This window comes from Anastrepha ludens, chromosome 2 (genome assembly GCF_028408465.1).
Source record: "Anastrepha ludens isolate Willacy chromosome 2, idAnaLude1.1, whole genome shotgun sequence".
Classification (NCBI taxonomy): Eukaryota; Metazoa; Arthropoda; class Insecta; order Diptera; family Tephritidae; genus Anastrepha; species Anastrepha ludens.
Window position 1 is genome coordinate 112904089 of NC_071498.1, and position 15997 is coordinate 112920085.

The 15997-nt window shown below is 36.5% G+C and overlaps 1 protein-coding gene across 5 annotated transcripts in view; it reads right to left on the reverse strand.

Annotated features, from left to right (window-relative positions):
- LOC128855111 (elongation of very long chain fatty acids protein 7) overlaps positions 1-15997 on the reverse strand; it is an 82456-nt gene that overhangs the window by 12535 nt on the left and 53924 nt on the right. For all 5 annotated transcript variants that reach the window (XM_054089747.1, XM_054089750.1, XM_054089751.1 and 2 more), the window contains exons 2-7: positions 7317-7418; positions 5023-5213; positions 4865-4945; positions 3909-4071; positions 3539-3675; positions 3185-3475 (exon numbers count right to left, since the gene is read on the reverse strand). In XM_054089747.1, coding sequence (XP_053945722.1) covers positions 3185-3475; positions 3539-3675; positions 3909-4071; positions 4865-4945; positions 5023-5213; positions 7317-7377 — 924 coding nt within the window. In that variant the 5' untranslated portion in view covers positions 7378-7418. The remainder of the gene's footprint in view (positions 1-3184; positions 3476-3538; positions 3676-3908; positions 4072-4864; positions 4946-5022; positions 5214-7316; positions 7419-15997) is intronic.

Below are 15997 nucleotides of genomic sequence, written 5' to 3' on the forward strand. Positions count from 1 at the left end.
TGCCAGTCGGTCGGTCACTACGCCGCACTTACACTTTAAACATTGAATTATTGTATATTTTTGCAAGCATTTACTTGAATTAAAGTTTAAAACATTTAAAGTAGAAAAGTACTTATAAATGAATTTACAAACGCACGCACATAACAACATCGGCAATGATAATTACTCAACAAATTGGCACCTGCGCATTAGTTAAGTATTCAATGTTTAGTTCTGTAATTAGTCTCGTTTGCTTAAACACTTGACATGGATTTTTTTACATTAGCAGCGCTTTTAAAATCAGCGTACATATAGGCATTCAACATTTTCAGTACTCAGAATGGGCAATTGACTTATGGAAGGGCAACATTTTTATGCCTTTTGACTACTAATTTGTATACTGAAAGGGTGAAGTATGAAGAAAACTTTGGAAATAAATTGATTACGAATATTCTATGCAATTCGATCAAAACTAGGTGTAAAATCTCAGGTGCTGCACCAATGCCGAGAATTTATGACGACTTATACTTATTAAGTGTTGACAGGTCCGTAGTTCAAGCTGTACACTGATTGAAATTTTGGCGTAGAAGTAAATTGGAATGGGTATACAGTTTTGCAGCGCATTAAATTCTAGTATCATAGGGCGCAAGTTTGAAGCGGTTCAAAATTGTCATTATTTTTGATAATTTTATATACATTTTATATAAAAAAACATGCGTGGATGTGTTAAATGGAGGAAGGCGCAAAACCGTGAAGTAAACAAATTTTAAATATCAACTGGATTTTCTAGCAATTTCAAACCGTGCAGGGTTTATACTAAAATTTAATGCGCTGTAAAACTGCATAACCAAATTTTTGCTTTGTAAATTCTGATTAAAATTTTTGAAATTTGCTGAAAATTATGGAAATATTGTACAAAATTTGAAACTTGGATCTATTATACAATTAACTATATTTTTATGTTTTTAAAAAAAATATAATTAAAATTATTAAATGGGCTATAAAACTGCGTAGCCATTTTTTTAATTCTGATTACAAATTTCGAAATTTTGATGATCATTTTTCTAATTTTTGTATAAATTTTTAAATTTGTAGATATTAATAAGGGGTTTTGTTAGATAGTAGACTGTACTTGTACTCGTATAATAAAAAAAATGATGAACAGTAAAAGTTAGAGAGGAATTGCAAGGGAAATAGTCAAAACTGGTCGAAATGTTGAAGTTCCATATTTTTTTTGCGGGCTGTATGTGTATTAATAATTTCACGCGGGACGTGAAACCTTAAATGTAACAAATTAACCTTTCCATGTAAAACGGGAATGACTTGCAAGTGGTATTTTCGTGTTTTTTTTTTACTTGAAAATAGAAAACCCTAAGTCGATGCTTTGTATTCTATGCGACGGAGATGGATATACGGCTGATTTTCTACTTATTCTATATTCAATAGCTGTGGCTTGGAAATGCGTAGGAAAGCAAAATAAAAAAACTCCAGAAAAACTCCCTAAAACTCGTGTTTTAGGTTTGGTAGCTCTCTCTACTACGTGAGTTTCAGCGGACCGATGAGGCTGATAAGATGTCGATAAAAACACAGAAATAATCGAAGCTGGCCGGCATGTTATTAGTCGTAGCATCACCCAGGAGCTAAAGATCGATCATAAAACAGTTTTTAACCATTTGCGCGAACATTTTAGGTAAAAATAATCGATTTCTTTTTCCACAAACTAATACTTTTTTTTTTGTGTTTTGAGCATTAAAAGAGTATTGCCGGATGCTGTCTTATTAATATATTTCTACCCTTACCTTGCAAAGGCCCATCGAAAGCGAAACCAGTTTGATGGTAGTTTGGCTGCCTCGATTATACGCCTTATCATTTTAAAGAATTTGAGGGCAAAGGCGCACAAACCTTCATCGTATTTTCAGAAAAATGGCTCGAAATAGATTTGCCCAATTCTCAGCCGCGGAGTTGAAAGTAATCGATGCTCAGAATTGAAAAAAAAAGCTGGCACACAAAAATGCTGAAGAATTTTATAATTTTCATTTTATAAACTGAATCGGACTACTGAAAAGGCCTGATTATATTTACAAATACTACAACAACGATCCACGTGTTTAAAAACAATATCGCGATAGAATACTCGCAAATGGGCGTCTACTATATAGTAATCCTTAGCACCTCTAAGAGCCTGGATAACCAAATGTATCCCAACCAAGGCACATTGAAGATGTAATAGCCACAGAGGAGCTGAGTTGATTTTTTCTTTTCATTTGGTCTCTAAATTTCCGTTTAAATTACTTCAGAGACCAAGAGCAAAAACAATATACATTGCTCTGCTTGCTTTTCCTCTACTGCTACTACCAGTTCAATGTGCAATGATCTCACCGCAATTTAGGTACGATGTAATTTTCTCCGCTGATGAAGGGGTGGGCTTCTAGAAGCGTTTAATTCTTTTGTTTGTTTCGTTTCTATCTGACATCCATCCAGTTTTGTGACTCCCAAAGTGTTCATAGAGGCTTCTGGAACTACCATAAGTTTAACTGTCACTCCATCATCAACTCTCGCATCCTATAATTTACACAGTACATTCCAAAAAAGTAAACAGAATTTATGGCATTGTTTTTTGGAGCGTTTTGGATTTCGCTATACTTGTGCAATTGCCATACCTACTGTGATATATAAGTAAGACATTGGGATCTACATAAACTTAGTTCTCGGGACTCCTTTATTCGTATGCTTTGCACTGCTGTCGGAAACTGAGTTTCAAACAAAGACCTTCGAATGACTTTAGAGTTGCATAGTTTCTATTTTTATTTGCTAAAATTTAGAATAGGTGTTCTGCCACCGTAGCCGCATGTGTTGGTGCGTGGCTACCATTCGCCAGTGCGTAGGTTCGGGCCTCCGTGCATGAAACAACAAATGATAAAAAAAGTTTTTTTCCAATTGAAGTCGCCGCTTGGCAGGCAATGACAAACCTACGAGTGTGTTTCTGCTCTGAAATTGTCATAAGAATCATCTGCCATTCGAAGTCGGCTTAAAGTTATAGGTGTCTTCATTTGAGGAGCAACATTAAGACGCAAGCCACAAATAGGACGAGGAGCTCGGCCAAACTCCCAAAAAAAAAAGGGTGTCAACGCCAATTATATATATGTTTAAATTTTCCTTATATCTCCATATATACTAATACATATGCATATATTACATAACTCACCATGCAAGCACCCTTGTTATTATTGGACACCACCAGATGATTGGACAAATCGCCATTGCTTTCTAGCACGCATTTGCCATTCGTCGCAGGTATTTTGGTATAGCCATTTGTGTGGGATTTCGCCGCCGCACTGCGCACGCGGGCATTTGTATACTTGGCCTTATAAAAGTCGGAGAAGAGAAACAGGAACATAACGCCATGCAAACCAATCCAAACCATGAAGCCTTTGGGATAATCGCACTCCCTGAAGAGCAATTGGAATTGATGGGTGAAAATGGCGACAAATTGTACCTGAAAGAAAAGTTAATTAGTTCCATATGGGCATATAATAAATAAGCTTTTTGACTGACATACCATTTGGAAAGTGGTAAGGTACTTTTTCCACCAGATAAATTTCTGGTATTTGGGACCCATTGCGGCAATCATGTAATAGAAGTACATGACAATGTGCACAAAGGAGTTCAGCAAGGCAAAGAATGTACTGTGACCACCTTAAGTAATATAAAGAAGAATGGTAATTTTCAAGCTTAGACAAAAGAGTAATGGCTTAAGCCAGAACTCCATTCCATGCCTTCCAATTGACAAAACTTATAGCTGAATAAAGCGTTGAAAGCCATAGCGTTTGGAATGGTAGGTAAGGAGTTCTAGCTTTAAATTTTTATTAAATTGCGAAATTGTAAGCATGAACTTCAAAGCATGATAGCAGTTAAAAGCCTAACTTTACCTGGCGCAAATTTCATGCCCATCCATACGGAGAAGGGCATGCAGCCATGATGAATGACATGCAACGTGGACACGTGTTCATTTTTCTTACGCAATATGAAGAAAATCGTATCAAAGAACTCTGTGAATTTTGAAATGTAATACCACCAACAGGTGCGTGCCATCTGCGATTGAAAATGATAAAAATAAAATTAATTAAATTATAAATACGACTTGAATTTACATATGTACACGCATGTATTATGCTTATATGTATGTATGCATGTATGTATGTACTTATGAATATTGTAAATGGATGTAGCGCATTAGCATGTACTTAAGTGGGAAGACTACCCCACAGCGAGAACGCTCTGCGATGACAATGGCACCAAGTAACGATAAACGAAAGCCTTATTGTGAGTGATATGCCAAATTCTAGCCACTTCGCTGAATATATGCCGATTAGTGACATCTGCCTTCAGAGTCTAAGAGTGTCTAGGCGCCGAAAAGTATCTAAATGCAAACAATTACCCTTGTCGCAACTCACAACCATGACGTCGGGTGATAAATATGATTTCTGACGCAGTGCATGAATAAATAAATTTAAATTATTATGTCACAGTTAAAGTTGTATTTAAAGCTAATGTCAAGTTGATAAATTGAAGTGAAATAATTTAAGAAATAAAATAAGAAAACATAAAATTGTTTTTGCCTGCTCCCAAGAATCGAAGCAAGAATCGGCTGACTAGTAAGCTAATGTCATATAGTCTGTTTTTGTTTTTTTTTTTCTAATTTCGAATTTCAGATAACAGTAAGTCATAGTCAGACTAAATAGGCATTTAAATTACTTTTGGGGAACTTTCGCTACAGGGTGCGCAATTACTTTCCCGTGCTGGCGGATTTGGCACTTATTTCACACATACAAGCATACATACACCGTTATGTTATTTGTATAACAATAGAAAAATAAAGACTTACGCGCATAGCCAGTGGATTATTGGAGTAATCAACAGGTTGACATTTGAAACTATAATTGCCCCACCAACCGCTCCTTAAGTACTGCAAGTAAAAGCACAACATTGTATTAAATTAATAAATATAAATGCATGGCTTGAGTCTTTTCGCTTCTGATTTACCTCATAGAAAATCCACGCGCTGAATATTGTCTGAAATAAATTATAGTAGACCAGTACTTTACGTAGGTCCAAAGCTTTCCGCTTCGCCATCAGACGCGGCGCTAGCGATTTGCTGAAGTAGGCATATAATACGCAGAGAGCTAATGTGGGAAATGGTGATGACATCATGGGCCAATCTTTGACACGTGGATCTGTAAATTATATAATTTTATTACACAGATTACTTTGTAAATGAAATCTTACATTTGGCACGTATTTTCAGACTGATTTAAAAATTAATAATATTTCGAGAATACCAAAAGAAAAAAACCACATAAAACCACAAAAAAAAAGGATTTGTTTAACGCTAAAAACCGTTTCACAAGAATAGCTCATGTTTTATGACAATATTTATGCTGCTACTCAAAAAGTTGACGTGAGTTCTTATTATCCCTTTTCTTTAAAAAGTTCCCCGAACAGCCGCCAGCCGCGATTATGGCTCCGACGACGCCCTGGTGTAGATCCAAACTCGTCAACTCCTGTAAGGAGGAGATCAAATCTCTTGAGTGTACAGGTAACATTCCTCTGATTTGGGTTCCAGGACATAGAAACATAGAGAGAAATGAAATCGCTGAAGAGCTTGCCAGTAAGGGGACTGAATCGTTCTCAGAGACCTCCTCCCCGACTGTTATTAAAGGGGAATCGCACAACTTATTTTTCGAGAAAGCACAGAAAAGACGGAGCTCCATTTCTTCATGTGCTATTTCAAAAACCCTTTGGCCCCAGTACAATAGACAGAGGACTCAGAAAGTCCTAGGGGATTCCACGCCATTCAATTTCCAAACTCGTATCTGTGTTTACCGGTCATTGGCACACATGCGGAAAAACTAGGTTTACCATTTAACCTCCATGGCACTTTCTCTGTAAACGTCCGGGTTTCACAGCTAGACGATTAAGGTCACTGGGTGCTCCTTTCTTCGACAGCCTGGCGCAGTGCGCCAACCTAAATCCAACCAATCTTCTCCATTACGTCAACAGTTCTGGTTAGCTGTAGATATCTGCCTGTTGAAGGCCTCATAATGGTATCAAATCGACGCTTTAGTGCTACTTGGGAGCTGAGAGAGTGGTACTTGAACCATTTCATCTACCTACCGCCAGGTGACGCTCTAAGTCAATTGATTTGAGTTCTTTTCTTTTTTTTGTTTTTAGACTTCCACATCTGTGATTAAAATTGTGTCGCCATTTCTTTACATTTGTATAATACACCCCCGCCGTCTTGAGTAAATCTACATCTGCACGTGTTTTCACTTTTTTAAAGTTTTAGAAATGGATTTGAATTTGCGAACACGAGTTTGTATTAAATTTTGCGTTAAAAATGGATGGATTCAATGGTACGAAAAGTTTAGAAATGTTGGAAAACTGTTTCGGTAACAAAACTCTATTAAAGAAAACAGCCGCTTATGAGTGGCATGAACGCTTCAGAAGAGATCGTGTGGCCCCTTGATAGTCTTTTTGCATCGATTGATTTCTTATTATTCCCGAGTATCAAAATATAAAATCCGGCGTTTTTCAATGCCTGAAGAAGTTGTGGAAGCTAGCCTTTTCAGGCTGGCAAAATCACCAGCAGTGCAGTGAATAAAGATCAAGCAGCTTCGTTGGCTGGGTCATGGCGTCCGAATGGATACAAACGCTCCGGCTCTGAAAGTATTCGATGCGGTACCAGCTAGCGGTAGCAAAGGAAGAGAAAGGCCTCCTCGGCGTTGGAAAGATCAGGTGGAGAAGGACTTGGCTTCACTTGGTGTTTCCAACTAACCTCGGTTAACACGAGACAGAAACGACTGGCGGGCTTTGTTCAACTCGGCCAAAATTGCTTAAGCGGTTATAGCGCCAATCAAGGAGAAAAAGTTGTATTAAAATGAATCAAGTATTCCTAGCAATACAATTTATAGTATTATTTATTAGGAAAATCTTAAGAGTCAACTGAAACTTCCTGGCACAAGGTGGCGCAAAAGTAGTGAAATAACTTTTCCACTTACTTTTACCTACTTTTACTAATAAAAAAAAGATTTCTACTGATAAAAAATCTATATTTTTGGCCTTTTCGCGCTCCATTGTTTGCCTGTAAGTGCCCATTGCAAGTGTCAAATATGATTGACCTACAACGTCATTTGCAAAAAGTACAAGTCTCCCGATAGAGTGATTAATTTTGCGCCACTTTGTATAACTTGGAGTTCGAAACCACTGGAGTACTTGACTTTTAAAAAGTTAACAAGTCACTTTTTTTTGTTTTCGTTTTTTATATAATTACCACTCACCACTTCGATCGTCCATGAGATCTCTATACCAGTCATAGACTTCATGTAGTATAACAGCCATTTTGACGTGCGTTTCCTTTTACTGCACAATTACGATGCCAACTGTAAAGAAAAAAATAGGAAAAACCCCGTTAAAATTGTATTTATTTTTATTATCAACGCAAGTAATCAAAGTAAATAAAACTCCAAGGGATGCGCGCAAGTATAAATAGCAAGCGAGTGCACAATCTCTTTTAACGCTCCATTTGGGGAAATTCCAAGCAAAACAGAGCGCAGCCTGATTGGAAAGGCATAATGATAATCACAATCTAGGAACCGCAAAGGTTCAACCATTTTTTCAATGCCAACGAGGATTTTTAAAAATATTCCACGGCAATGGTATGTTGCAGTGCTGTGACGCCTCCCTCAGTTTTTATTACCGTTGCACACACTTAAATGATTACGGTGAACTTCTGTGAGTGTGTGTTGCTGCCTCAGGCACTGGCGCTATTATGGATAGACTGCGATAAATTTAAACAGGTTTAATTGCATTATGCATAGGACGCTCACTGATTAACTGGCTGTGCGAACGAGTGAACATTGCGAGCATTATTTTATGTTTTTTATTTTATTTTTTGCCATTTACCTTTATGGAAATTTCTGCCAAGACTGACAACACATTGCGGAATATTATAGCTAGAACAACAACATTAACATGCATTAATAATGCACTAATTGAAAGGCGGGTACAAACTGCAATAGCATCACTAATCAGTTGGATTGGAATGCAACACAACGGAATAGCAGTAAAAAACGCGTTTTTTGTTGTTGTGGATTTTTTGGTTTTGATATGAAATCTGTGCCATTAATTACAAGCTACTTGGTATCGAATTAGTCTCGTAGATATTTCAATTCAAATCACACACATCAACGCTTTGTTGCAGTTGGAGCCAACGCAACATACAATACAGTCAATATAACCGGCAGGTGATCGACGTTACGTCAACAATTACAACAACCTTTTGGCAATTAATTTGACATTGAGTCGGAGACGTCAACGATTGCGACGACATATGCACTAGATACATACATACCTATGTATGTATTTATGTAGACAAAATATTTAAAAGTGAATAGTGCGTGGAAGGGTATGTGTGTTAGTAGATATGCCAAATGCATGCGAAATTTTCAATGAAATTTAATTTCCCAAATTCCACCTCAATTTACCGTTAGAGTACCATAGTAGTGGTATACAGTAATAAAGGAAGCCTGCAGTACCATTCATACCCGCACACACATACAAACCTACATACACATATTACAGTTGAAACTCTCAAAACGCAACCAAATTGAGGTGATTGGAAATGGCGAAAAATTGCAAATTACACTGTGGAACAAATTCAGGTTAGCAAAAATTAGGTCCATTCTGAGAGTGGCGGGTGAATATAGAGGCGAAATTAGAAGACCCGTATCGCGCCGTTTTTTTATGTTAGTTCGAATTTTTTTTTAATCGGCCTTCGAAGTTTGTAGTCAAATGCCGATTTTCAGTATATTGTTTCATAAGTACCACAAAAATTTTCGAAATCAATTTTTTCAAAAATTGTAATTGTTGCACAGGTCTCTAGCAATAATTTGGCTTTTACAGATTGAAAAAATATCAATTAGTCGACGAGTTATAGCCAAAAAACCATATAAACAATTTTGCTCCGATTTCGAACTTCGAAGGCCGATTAAAAAAAAATCGAACTAACATAAAAAAACGGCGCGATACGGGTCTTCTAATTTCGCCTCTATTTTCACCCGCCACCCTCAGAATGGACCTAATTTTCGCTAACCTGAATTTGTTCCACAGTGTTATTGGACGAATTTAAACAACGTCAATTGTTTAGTGCAATCACATTTTATTGATAAAGAGGTGAATTTTATATTCAAAATAGCATAATTTCATAAACAAAAAAGTAGGGGAGAGCTAAATATGGTGCAGACTAAAGTTCTCGATTATGTTTTCGCCTTTTCGAACAACCCGTACTTCTGTTCGCTGCTCATTACTCAAACATTTTCGAGCGTGAACTCGAGTATACTCGTATAGAGCTTTTTTGAGTAATTCGATCGATACTTTTGATTATTCTGACTCAGCACTTTTTTTAAGTTTTACAAATTATTTATACATCGTTGGAAAATTAAAGAAATGCTGACAAATAAAATTGACAATTTTTGTTTAGCTGTTCAAACTGTTTAAAAAAGCTCGAATATTTCGAGCAAAGGGTAAAAACTCAAATTCACAATTTTGATTTAGCTGCTCAAATTCTTCCAAGGCGAATTCATTAAAGGTGGTGGCACTAGACCAATAATAATGTTTTGTACGTTTGATTGTCAAAGCAACGCATTGGCAAAGTAGAAAACAAAGAATGAATTCGCCTTGTTTCATTCTGGGCTGACAGCCACATGGACATGGCGAAAGAAAAAAACAAATTGGCTGATTTACCTAAACCACCTTTAATAGATTCGCCTTGAATTCGTCAAAAGTTCAAAAATTTCGAACAAATAAATAAGCAGCTAAGCAATGAACGAGTTTGGAGCTAGTATGGAGTTACTCGCATCACTCGATACCCGGATATCACGAGCTCTAGTCCGGCTCGAACTTTATATACCCGCACACATTTCGGTAAAATTTTATTTGGTCTAGCAGTTAGTTTTTGGAATCAAACAAACTCATAAACAATGAGTGTTACATCATGCAAGATCAGATGGACGGACGAACGGAAATGTTGTCTTAATATATAAAAGGAGTGAAGGTGGCTGTTATCCGATCTCAACAATATGGGCTCGGATATGAGACGGAGAGCAATGCGTGTACTAAATTTGAGCGAGTTTGATTAATTGAGGCATTTATTTGAAGAGTTTATTTGCCTCACATTTCTTTTTATTTTGGTTCATCTTTTGTACGAAATTTGAGTAACAGTAACATGTTTTTGCTTTTTTTAAGTATGAATTTAAAACAAATCGGTAGAGATTACATAATGGGGTTGAATCATGGTGAAAATAATCAGAAGGTATGGCCAAATTAGATTGCTAACCAGCTCTCAACGAATTTGACAGAATCAGCTGATTGACTGACCTCACTGGAGTAAGACAGGGGTTTCTTTACGAAAAAACTGAGATTGTGTTCGTCATATACAAAAAAAAAAAAAAATCAACACATCCCTCGCTTATGGTGCTTCATTGCCATCTGAACAACGACTGATTGGACGAGTGTGTTAATACGTGTGAAATGAGCGGGCAGAATACTGTTGCCGAGTACCCGAAGCCAGTGGCAGCCGAAATTGCTCCCAGCTCTGCTTAAATTCGCCAAATGCGCTGACATCCTACATGATGCCTACTTTCGGTATTCATAGAGGTTGGTCTCCATCTGGTATCGCTAGCGGCGAAAAGGTCTATGCGTGGCTTATTGCCAACCAGGCTAACCTAACCTAACCTAATAAGCTACTAGTTTATCGGTTTTCGATAGAATTTAGTACAGACCTTTTCATTGAAAGCGAAAAGAAAATAAATGTCCACTGATGAGAGGCGAATCATATCGAAATTGTGGAAACAAGACCAAAACTATTGGCAAATAAGACAACAACAGGCAAGGTCATCCCTCATCAGTTCGGGCAGTAACTCAAAACTACGAAAATACCGGAATTTCGTAGTTTTAAGGGTGTACTTGTAAATTATTGTAGCAGAAAGTGCAAAGCGCAGTATTATAGGAAAGGTTGTAAAAACAACTACTTCAGAAACAAAAAAAAAGGAATAAGTTTCAAAGACATATTAGCGCTTAAACGGGAGTTGGAATTAAAAAAAAAAAATTATGCTGCTGAAGTGACAGACCTTTGCCAGAGGTTTGCCATTGCCTGCCATTATTAAAAAAGGAAGATTTTTCTATTATTTTGGTGTTTAATGCACGGAGATTGGAACCCACCCATTCAGCTACGGCAGCCGCAAAATTATACTTGCTTGAAATGTAGTGTAATTTACACTAAGAAATCAGCCTTCGAGTACTGTTTTGAAATTTAAAAAAAGTTACATAACGTCGAGATTCAACTGTATTGCTATCCGAATAGTAAGGAACATATTGCTATGCATTGATTATCACAGTGTTGCCAACCTGCCATTGCTTGCATTAGTAGTTCTTTATGTGGAAATATGTGTTTATGTACATATTCATATCTATCGGGTCGTTCGTTGACATTCGCAATAGCGATTAAACGGCCGGCACCACGCACGAACATTGAGTAAATGAACGAAGGCATAGTGTTTGCTATTTTGTATTGGCAATTTGAATTTTTTAATACGAGTATACACTCAAATGCGCGTGATTTGTTTTAGTAATTTCATTCTAAGAGTAAATAGTAAAATATTGCAGTAGTTTTCGTGCAAACGTATTGTAATTTTTTATTTTATTATTTGCATGCAATTGTTAATTTTTTTTCCACGCTACCACCAAGGGGGCAAATGCAAACACATTCATTTGTATGTGTATGAATATTTGTGCACAGCAACCTGTGGGCATGTGCACTTTTTTTAAGCTATACAAATTAATATCAGAAAAAGCATAAAGGAAATGCAACTCTACCAAAATTGGGTGTAACTCCGCCAAAGTACGAAGAACGGAAATTTTATTCAATAATAGCAATTCTGAATCAGCTATGCGAAGTACGTTAACTAATGACTGGCCTCTGCATTTATACATACAAACATACATTCACAAAGGTTGGTTAATAAATCTCTGAAAATGATCAAACATTGGAGAAATGCTGACGTGCATCGAGCTAAATGGAGGTTGTTTGAAAATTTTTTTGAGGAATAGTGTTATTTAATATAATTTTCAGGGAAATTTAATATCAAAATAAAGTGCCTTTGCTTCAAGAGGCTGTAGAATATGTGATTTTATTTTACTGATTTGATTTACGTTTAAAAATTTTTTTTTAAATATCCATATAACCTAAGGCCCTTAATTTTAGACAGCGAAGAAGAATACCGTATACCTGCCTACTAATGGACATACCGGCGCTTCGATCGATTTTCAAGCGGTCGTAATATATGAGTACGTATTCTAGGGCGGACGCCGTAGCCGAATGGGTTGGTGCGGGACTACCATTCGGATTTCAGAGAGAGAACGTTAGTTGGAATCTCGGTGAAAGACCAAAATGCAGGAAAAGTTTTTTCTAATAGCGGTCGCCCCTCGACAGGCAATGGCAAACCTCCGAATGTATTTCTGTCATGAAAAAGCTCCTCATAAAAATATCTGCTGTAAGCTGAAACAGCAAATTCTGGGGAAGTACCGTTACAAAACGATTTTTTCAAATAAAAAAATAGGTATTTCATATGCATTTCTCAGATTGTGATTGAGCAACCAACACGCAACGTTTGATTTTTAGTCATAATTACCTACTTTTGCACTTTTGCAGCAGAAACATTTTACTCTGTTTATGTCGAGTATACTGGAAAATAATTAAGCAGGCAGAAGTTTTTCAAAACAAATTTCAACAGTTAAAGGGTTAATGAAAAAAATTAGTAGAAAAATCCATCGGTGGTATTTTTCAAAAATGGCATGAAACAATGAAACAAAAATTCTCAAAAATGATAAAAGAATCATTTTTTCACAAATAACAAAAGAAAACGTTTTTCTCAAAAGTTTTCAACAAAAAAATGAAATTATTAAAAAAAAAACTTTTTAGAAAAAATCACACGAAAATATGTATGTATTTCACTTTAAAAAGCCAACGTTTTCAACAATTTTTTTTAGTTTCTTCTTCTTATTATAACCCAACCTACAAATAAACTAATTTACAAAAAAATGTACGACAATGTCTAAATTACTTGGATCACTAGACATGGAATGGAGGCCGCTATAGCCGTATGGATTGGTGTGTAACTCCCATTCGGGAGTGCCTGGGTTCTAATCTCCATGCATGAAACAGCAAAATTATAGGAACAGCTTTTTTCTAACAGCGGTCGCCCCTCGACAGGCAATGGCAAACTTCCGAGTGTATTTCTGTCATGAAAAAGCTCCTCATAAAAACCATTTGCCGTTCGGAGTCGGCTCGAAACTGTAGGTTCCTCTATTTGTGGAACAACATCAACACGCACATCACAAATAGGAGGAGGAGCTCCAATACGCGCCAATTATTTATTTATTTTACTTGACATGGAATCTTTCATTATATTGCATTTGTAATTTGTAATTTGAAGGCATACATATCTTAGCTTGCTGTTTTAATTCCTTTTCATAACTTCAATTTTTGAAGAAAAAAAATGTTGTTGTTTGACTCGTCGATAAAGGTATAGCATTGGCCGCCGCGAGAGAGTCTATACGGTCCCAATAACCTTCTCCTTATAACAGAGCATAAAAAAAGCAGAATGTTAGTGTGAGCACGGAAACCTTCAAACTACATACTCTCAAAGCCTCTATGACAACAGAGAACAGAAAGATCTTTTATTTGGCAAAACTCCAACAAAATTGATGATGCGCCACCTTCAATCAGATAAGTGGAAGTTGGGACTTCGATCCATTTGAACAACATCAACACGGCTACCGATGGACGAGAGCCTCGACCAAACACCCAACAATGTGCGCGCCAATTATATTGTATACAGCACAGCAAATATTTCAGTAGATAATGAATAACCACTTGATATACGTCTGTAAGTAAGCAATAAAGCTCAAGAAATTAAATACAACGGAATCCATTCAGTAGAGTTAATAAGTAAAATCAAGTTATAAAAGAAAACTATATATTTATAATACAAGGATTTAAATACAAAATATTCAATGGAATTATGCAATAATTTATGGATATTGACTAATACCCATAATTGAGCTTTCAACAGTTTTTAAGCCGATAAATAAAACCAAAAGTAGTAGGTAGCAAATGGAAAAATGAAAATGCAATTATAAACGGCATTAATATGTTAAGAAATCTACATATTTATATATTAATAAGTGCGTATATTTACATGTGTAAGTGATATTTATGAACAAACGGAATTCCGTTGTTGAGACGCGCAAAAACAATGAATCGATTCTGTATGCCATTATAACACACACAAACATACACACATACATACACAAACAAGTAACTGTGTTCATGCATTAATTTTAATTTATGTGAATTAAGCATTTAATTTAATGTCTGTGGTTTGCTTTTGCGCTAAATTTTGCTTGTGTTTTTTCCACTGACTTTTTGGCTTGCCACTGTTCTCATTAACGACAACCGTGAAATTTGTGCGCTGGTGTTGAAGCTACCGACCTACGCTTTATTTAATTTCTAACTACAAGTAGGTAAAGGGTGATCAGATTGGAGGTACTTTTTCCAATAGGGTTTTTTGACAGATCTCGCGTGACTACTGTCAACCTAAATACATACTTTTTTTCAGTATTCACTGACATTTTATCATGGAAAGACTAACGCCTCAATAACTTTTACAAATCGTACAATTGTATTACGAAAATCGACGCTCTGTGAAAAGTGTTCATAGCGCGTTCAGGCCAACTTATGGTGTACAGCAATGAGGAATTTTAGATTAATGATTATGTCAATAAATACATTTCCAATATTTGGGGAGTAGCCCAGAGCCATTCAAGAACAACCATTGCATCCATTGAAAACAACCGTTTGGTGCGACATATGAGCTGGAGGAATCATCGGCCCATATTTCTTCAAAGACGAGGTTGGCGCCAATGCAACAGTGAATGATAAACGCTGTTGCGACTTTTTGATGCCGGAAATTGAAGAGCCTGATCTCCACAATATTTGGTTTCAACAAGACGACGCTACTTGCCAAACAGCCTGTGATTTACTGCGTCGTCTTTTGGATGAGCAATTTGTCTCTCGTCTCGGACCAGTGGATGGGCCACCAAGATCGTGTGTTATAACACCTTTCGACTTTTATTTATTTCGGTATATAATGTCTAAAGGCTTTGTGAATAAACCAACTTCGATTGAAGCATTACTAAAGTTATTCACGAGATACCGACCGAAGTTCTTCAGCGAGTCATTTGAAATTTGTGTTAAAGGATGGCCGAATTACGGCGGAGTTGCAACCAACATTTGAAAAGGATAATCTTTAAAACAATGTCATGTATGGTTTATACAAAAATATCAATTGAATTTTAATTTCCGTTGTTTTATTTCAATTTAAAATCCGACACCACTAAACTGATCACCCTTTATATATAATTGTTGCAAATACTATTAGATCTATGTAACAAATAAATTTCATTCCCTTTTCTCTGCTTAATATTACATTCGTGGTCCTTGCCCAGGCACAGTGGGTGGAATTTCCAATTTCGGCGTGGCTTTTGACTCTAAATTCCTATTTAAAAGCCACTATTGCACTAAGTCATATTCTACGATTGCTTTCATTCGCCGACTCAGCGCGGATTTTAGTAATTCATATCTCTGGTTCGCTCTGACTTAGAATTCGCTGTCTACATTTGAAGACCATACTTTGGCAGCCATATACTGAGACCTGAGCGAATACAAAAAATGTATTTTCGGTTTGCCCTGCGATTTTAATATATTTCACCGAACCGATTCCTGCTATTTTCCTCGCCTTTGACATTGTAAGAGATTAACTGCCCATTCTTAGTATATTAGAACGCATTCACCTTAATATCCCTATAAGAAATCTTCGGAATCACAATATTATTATATGCC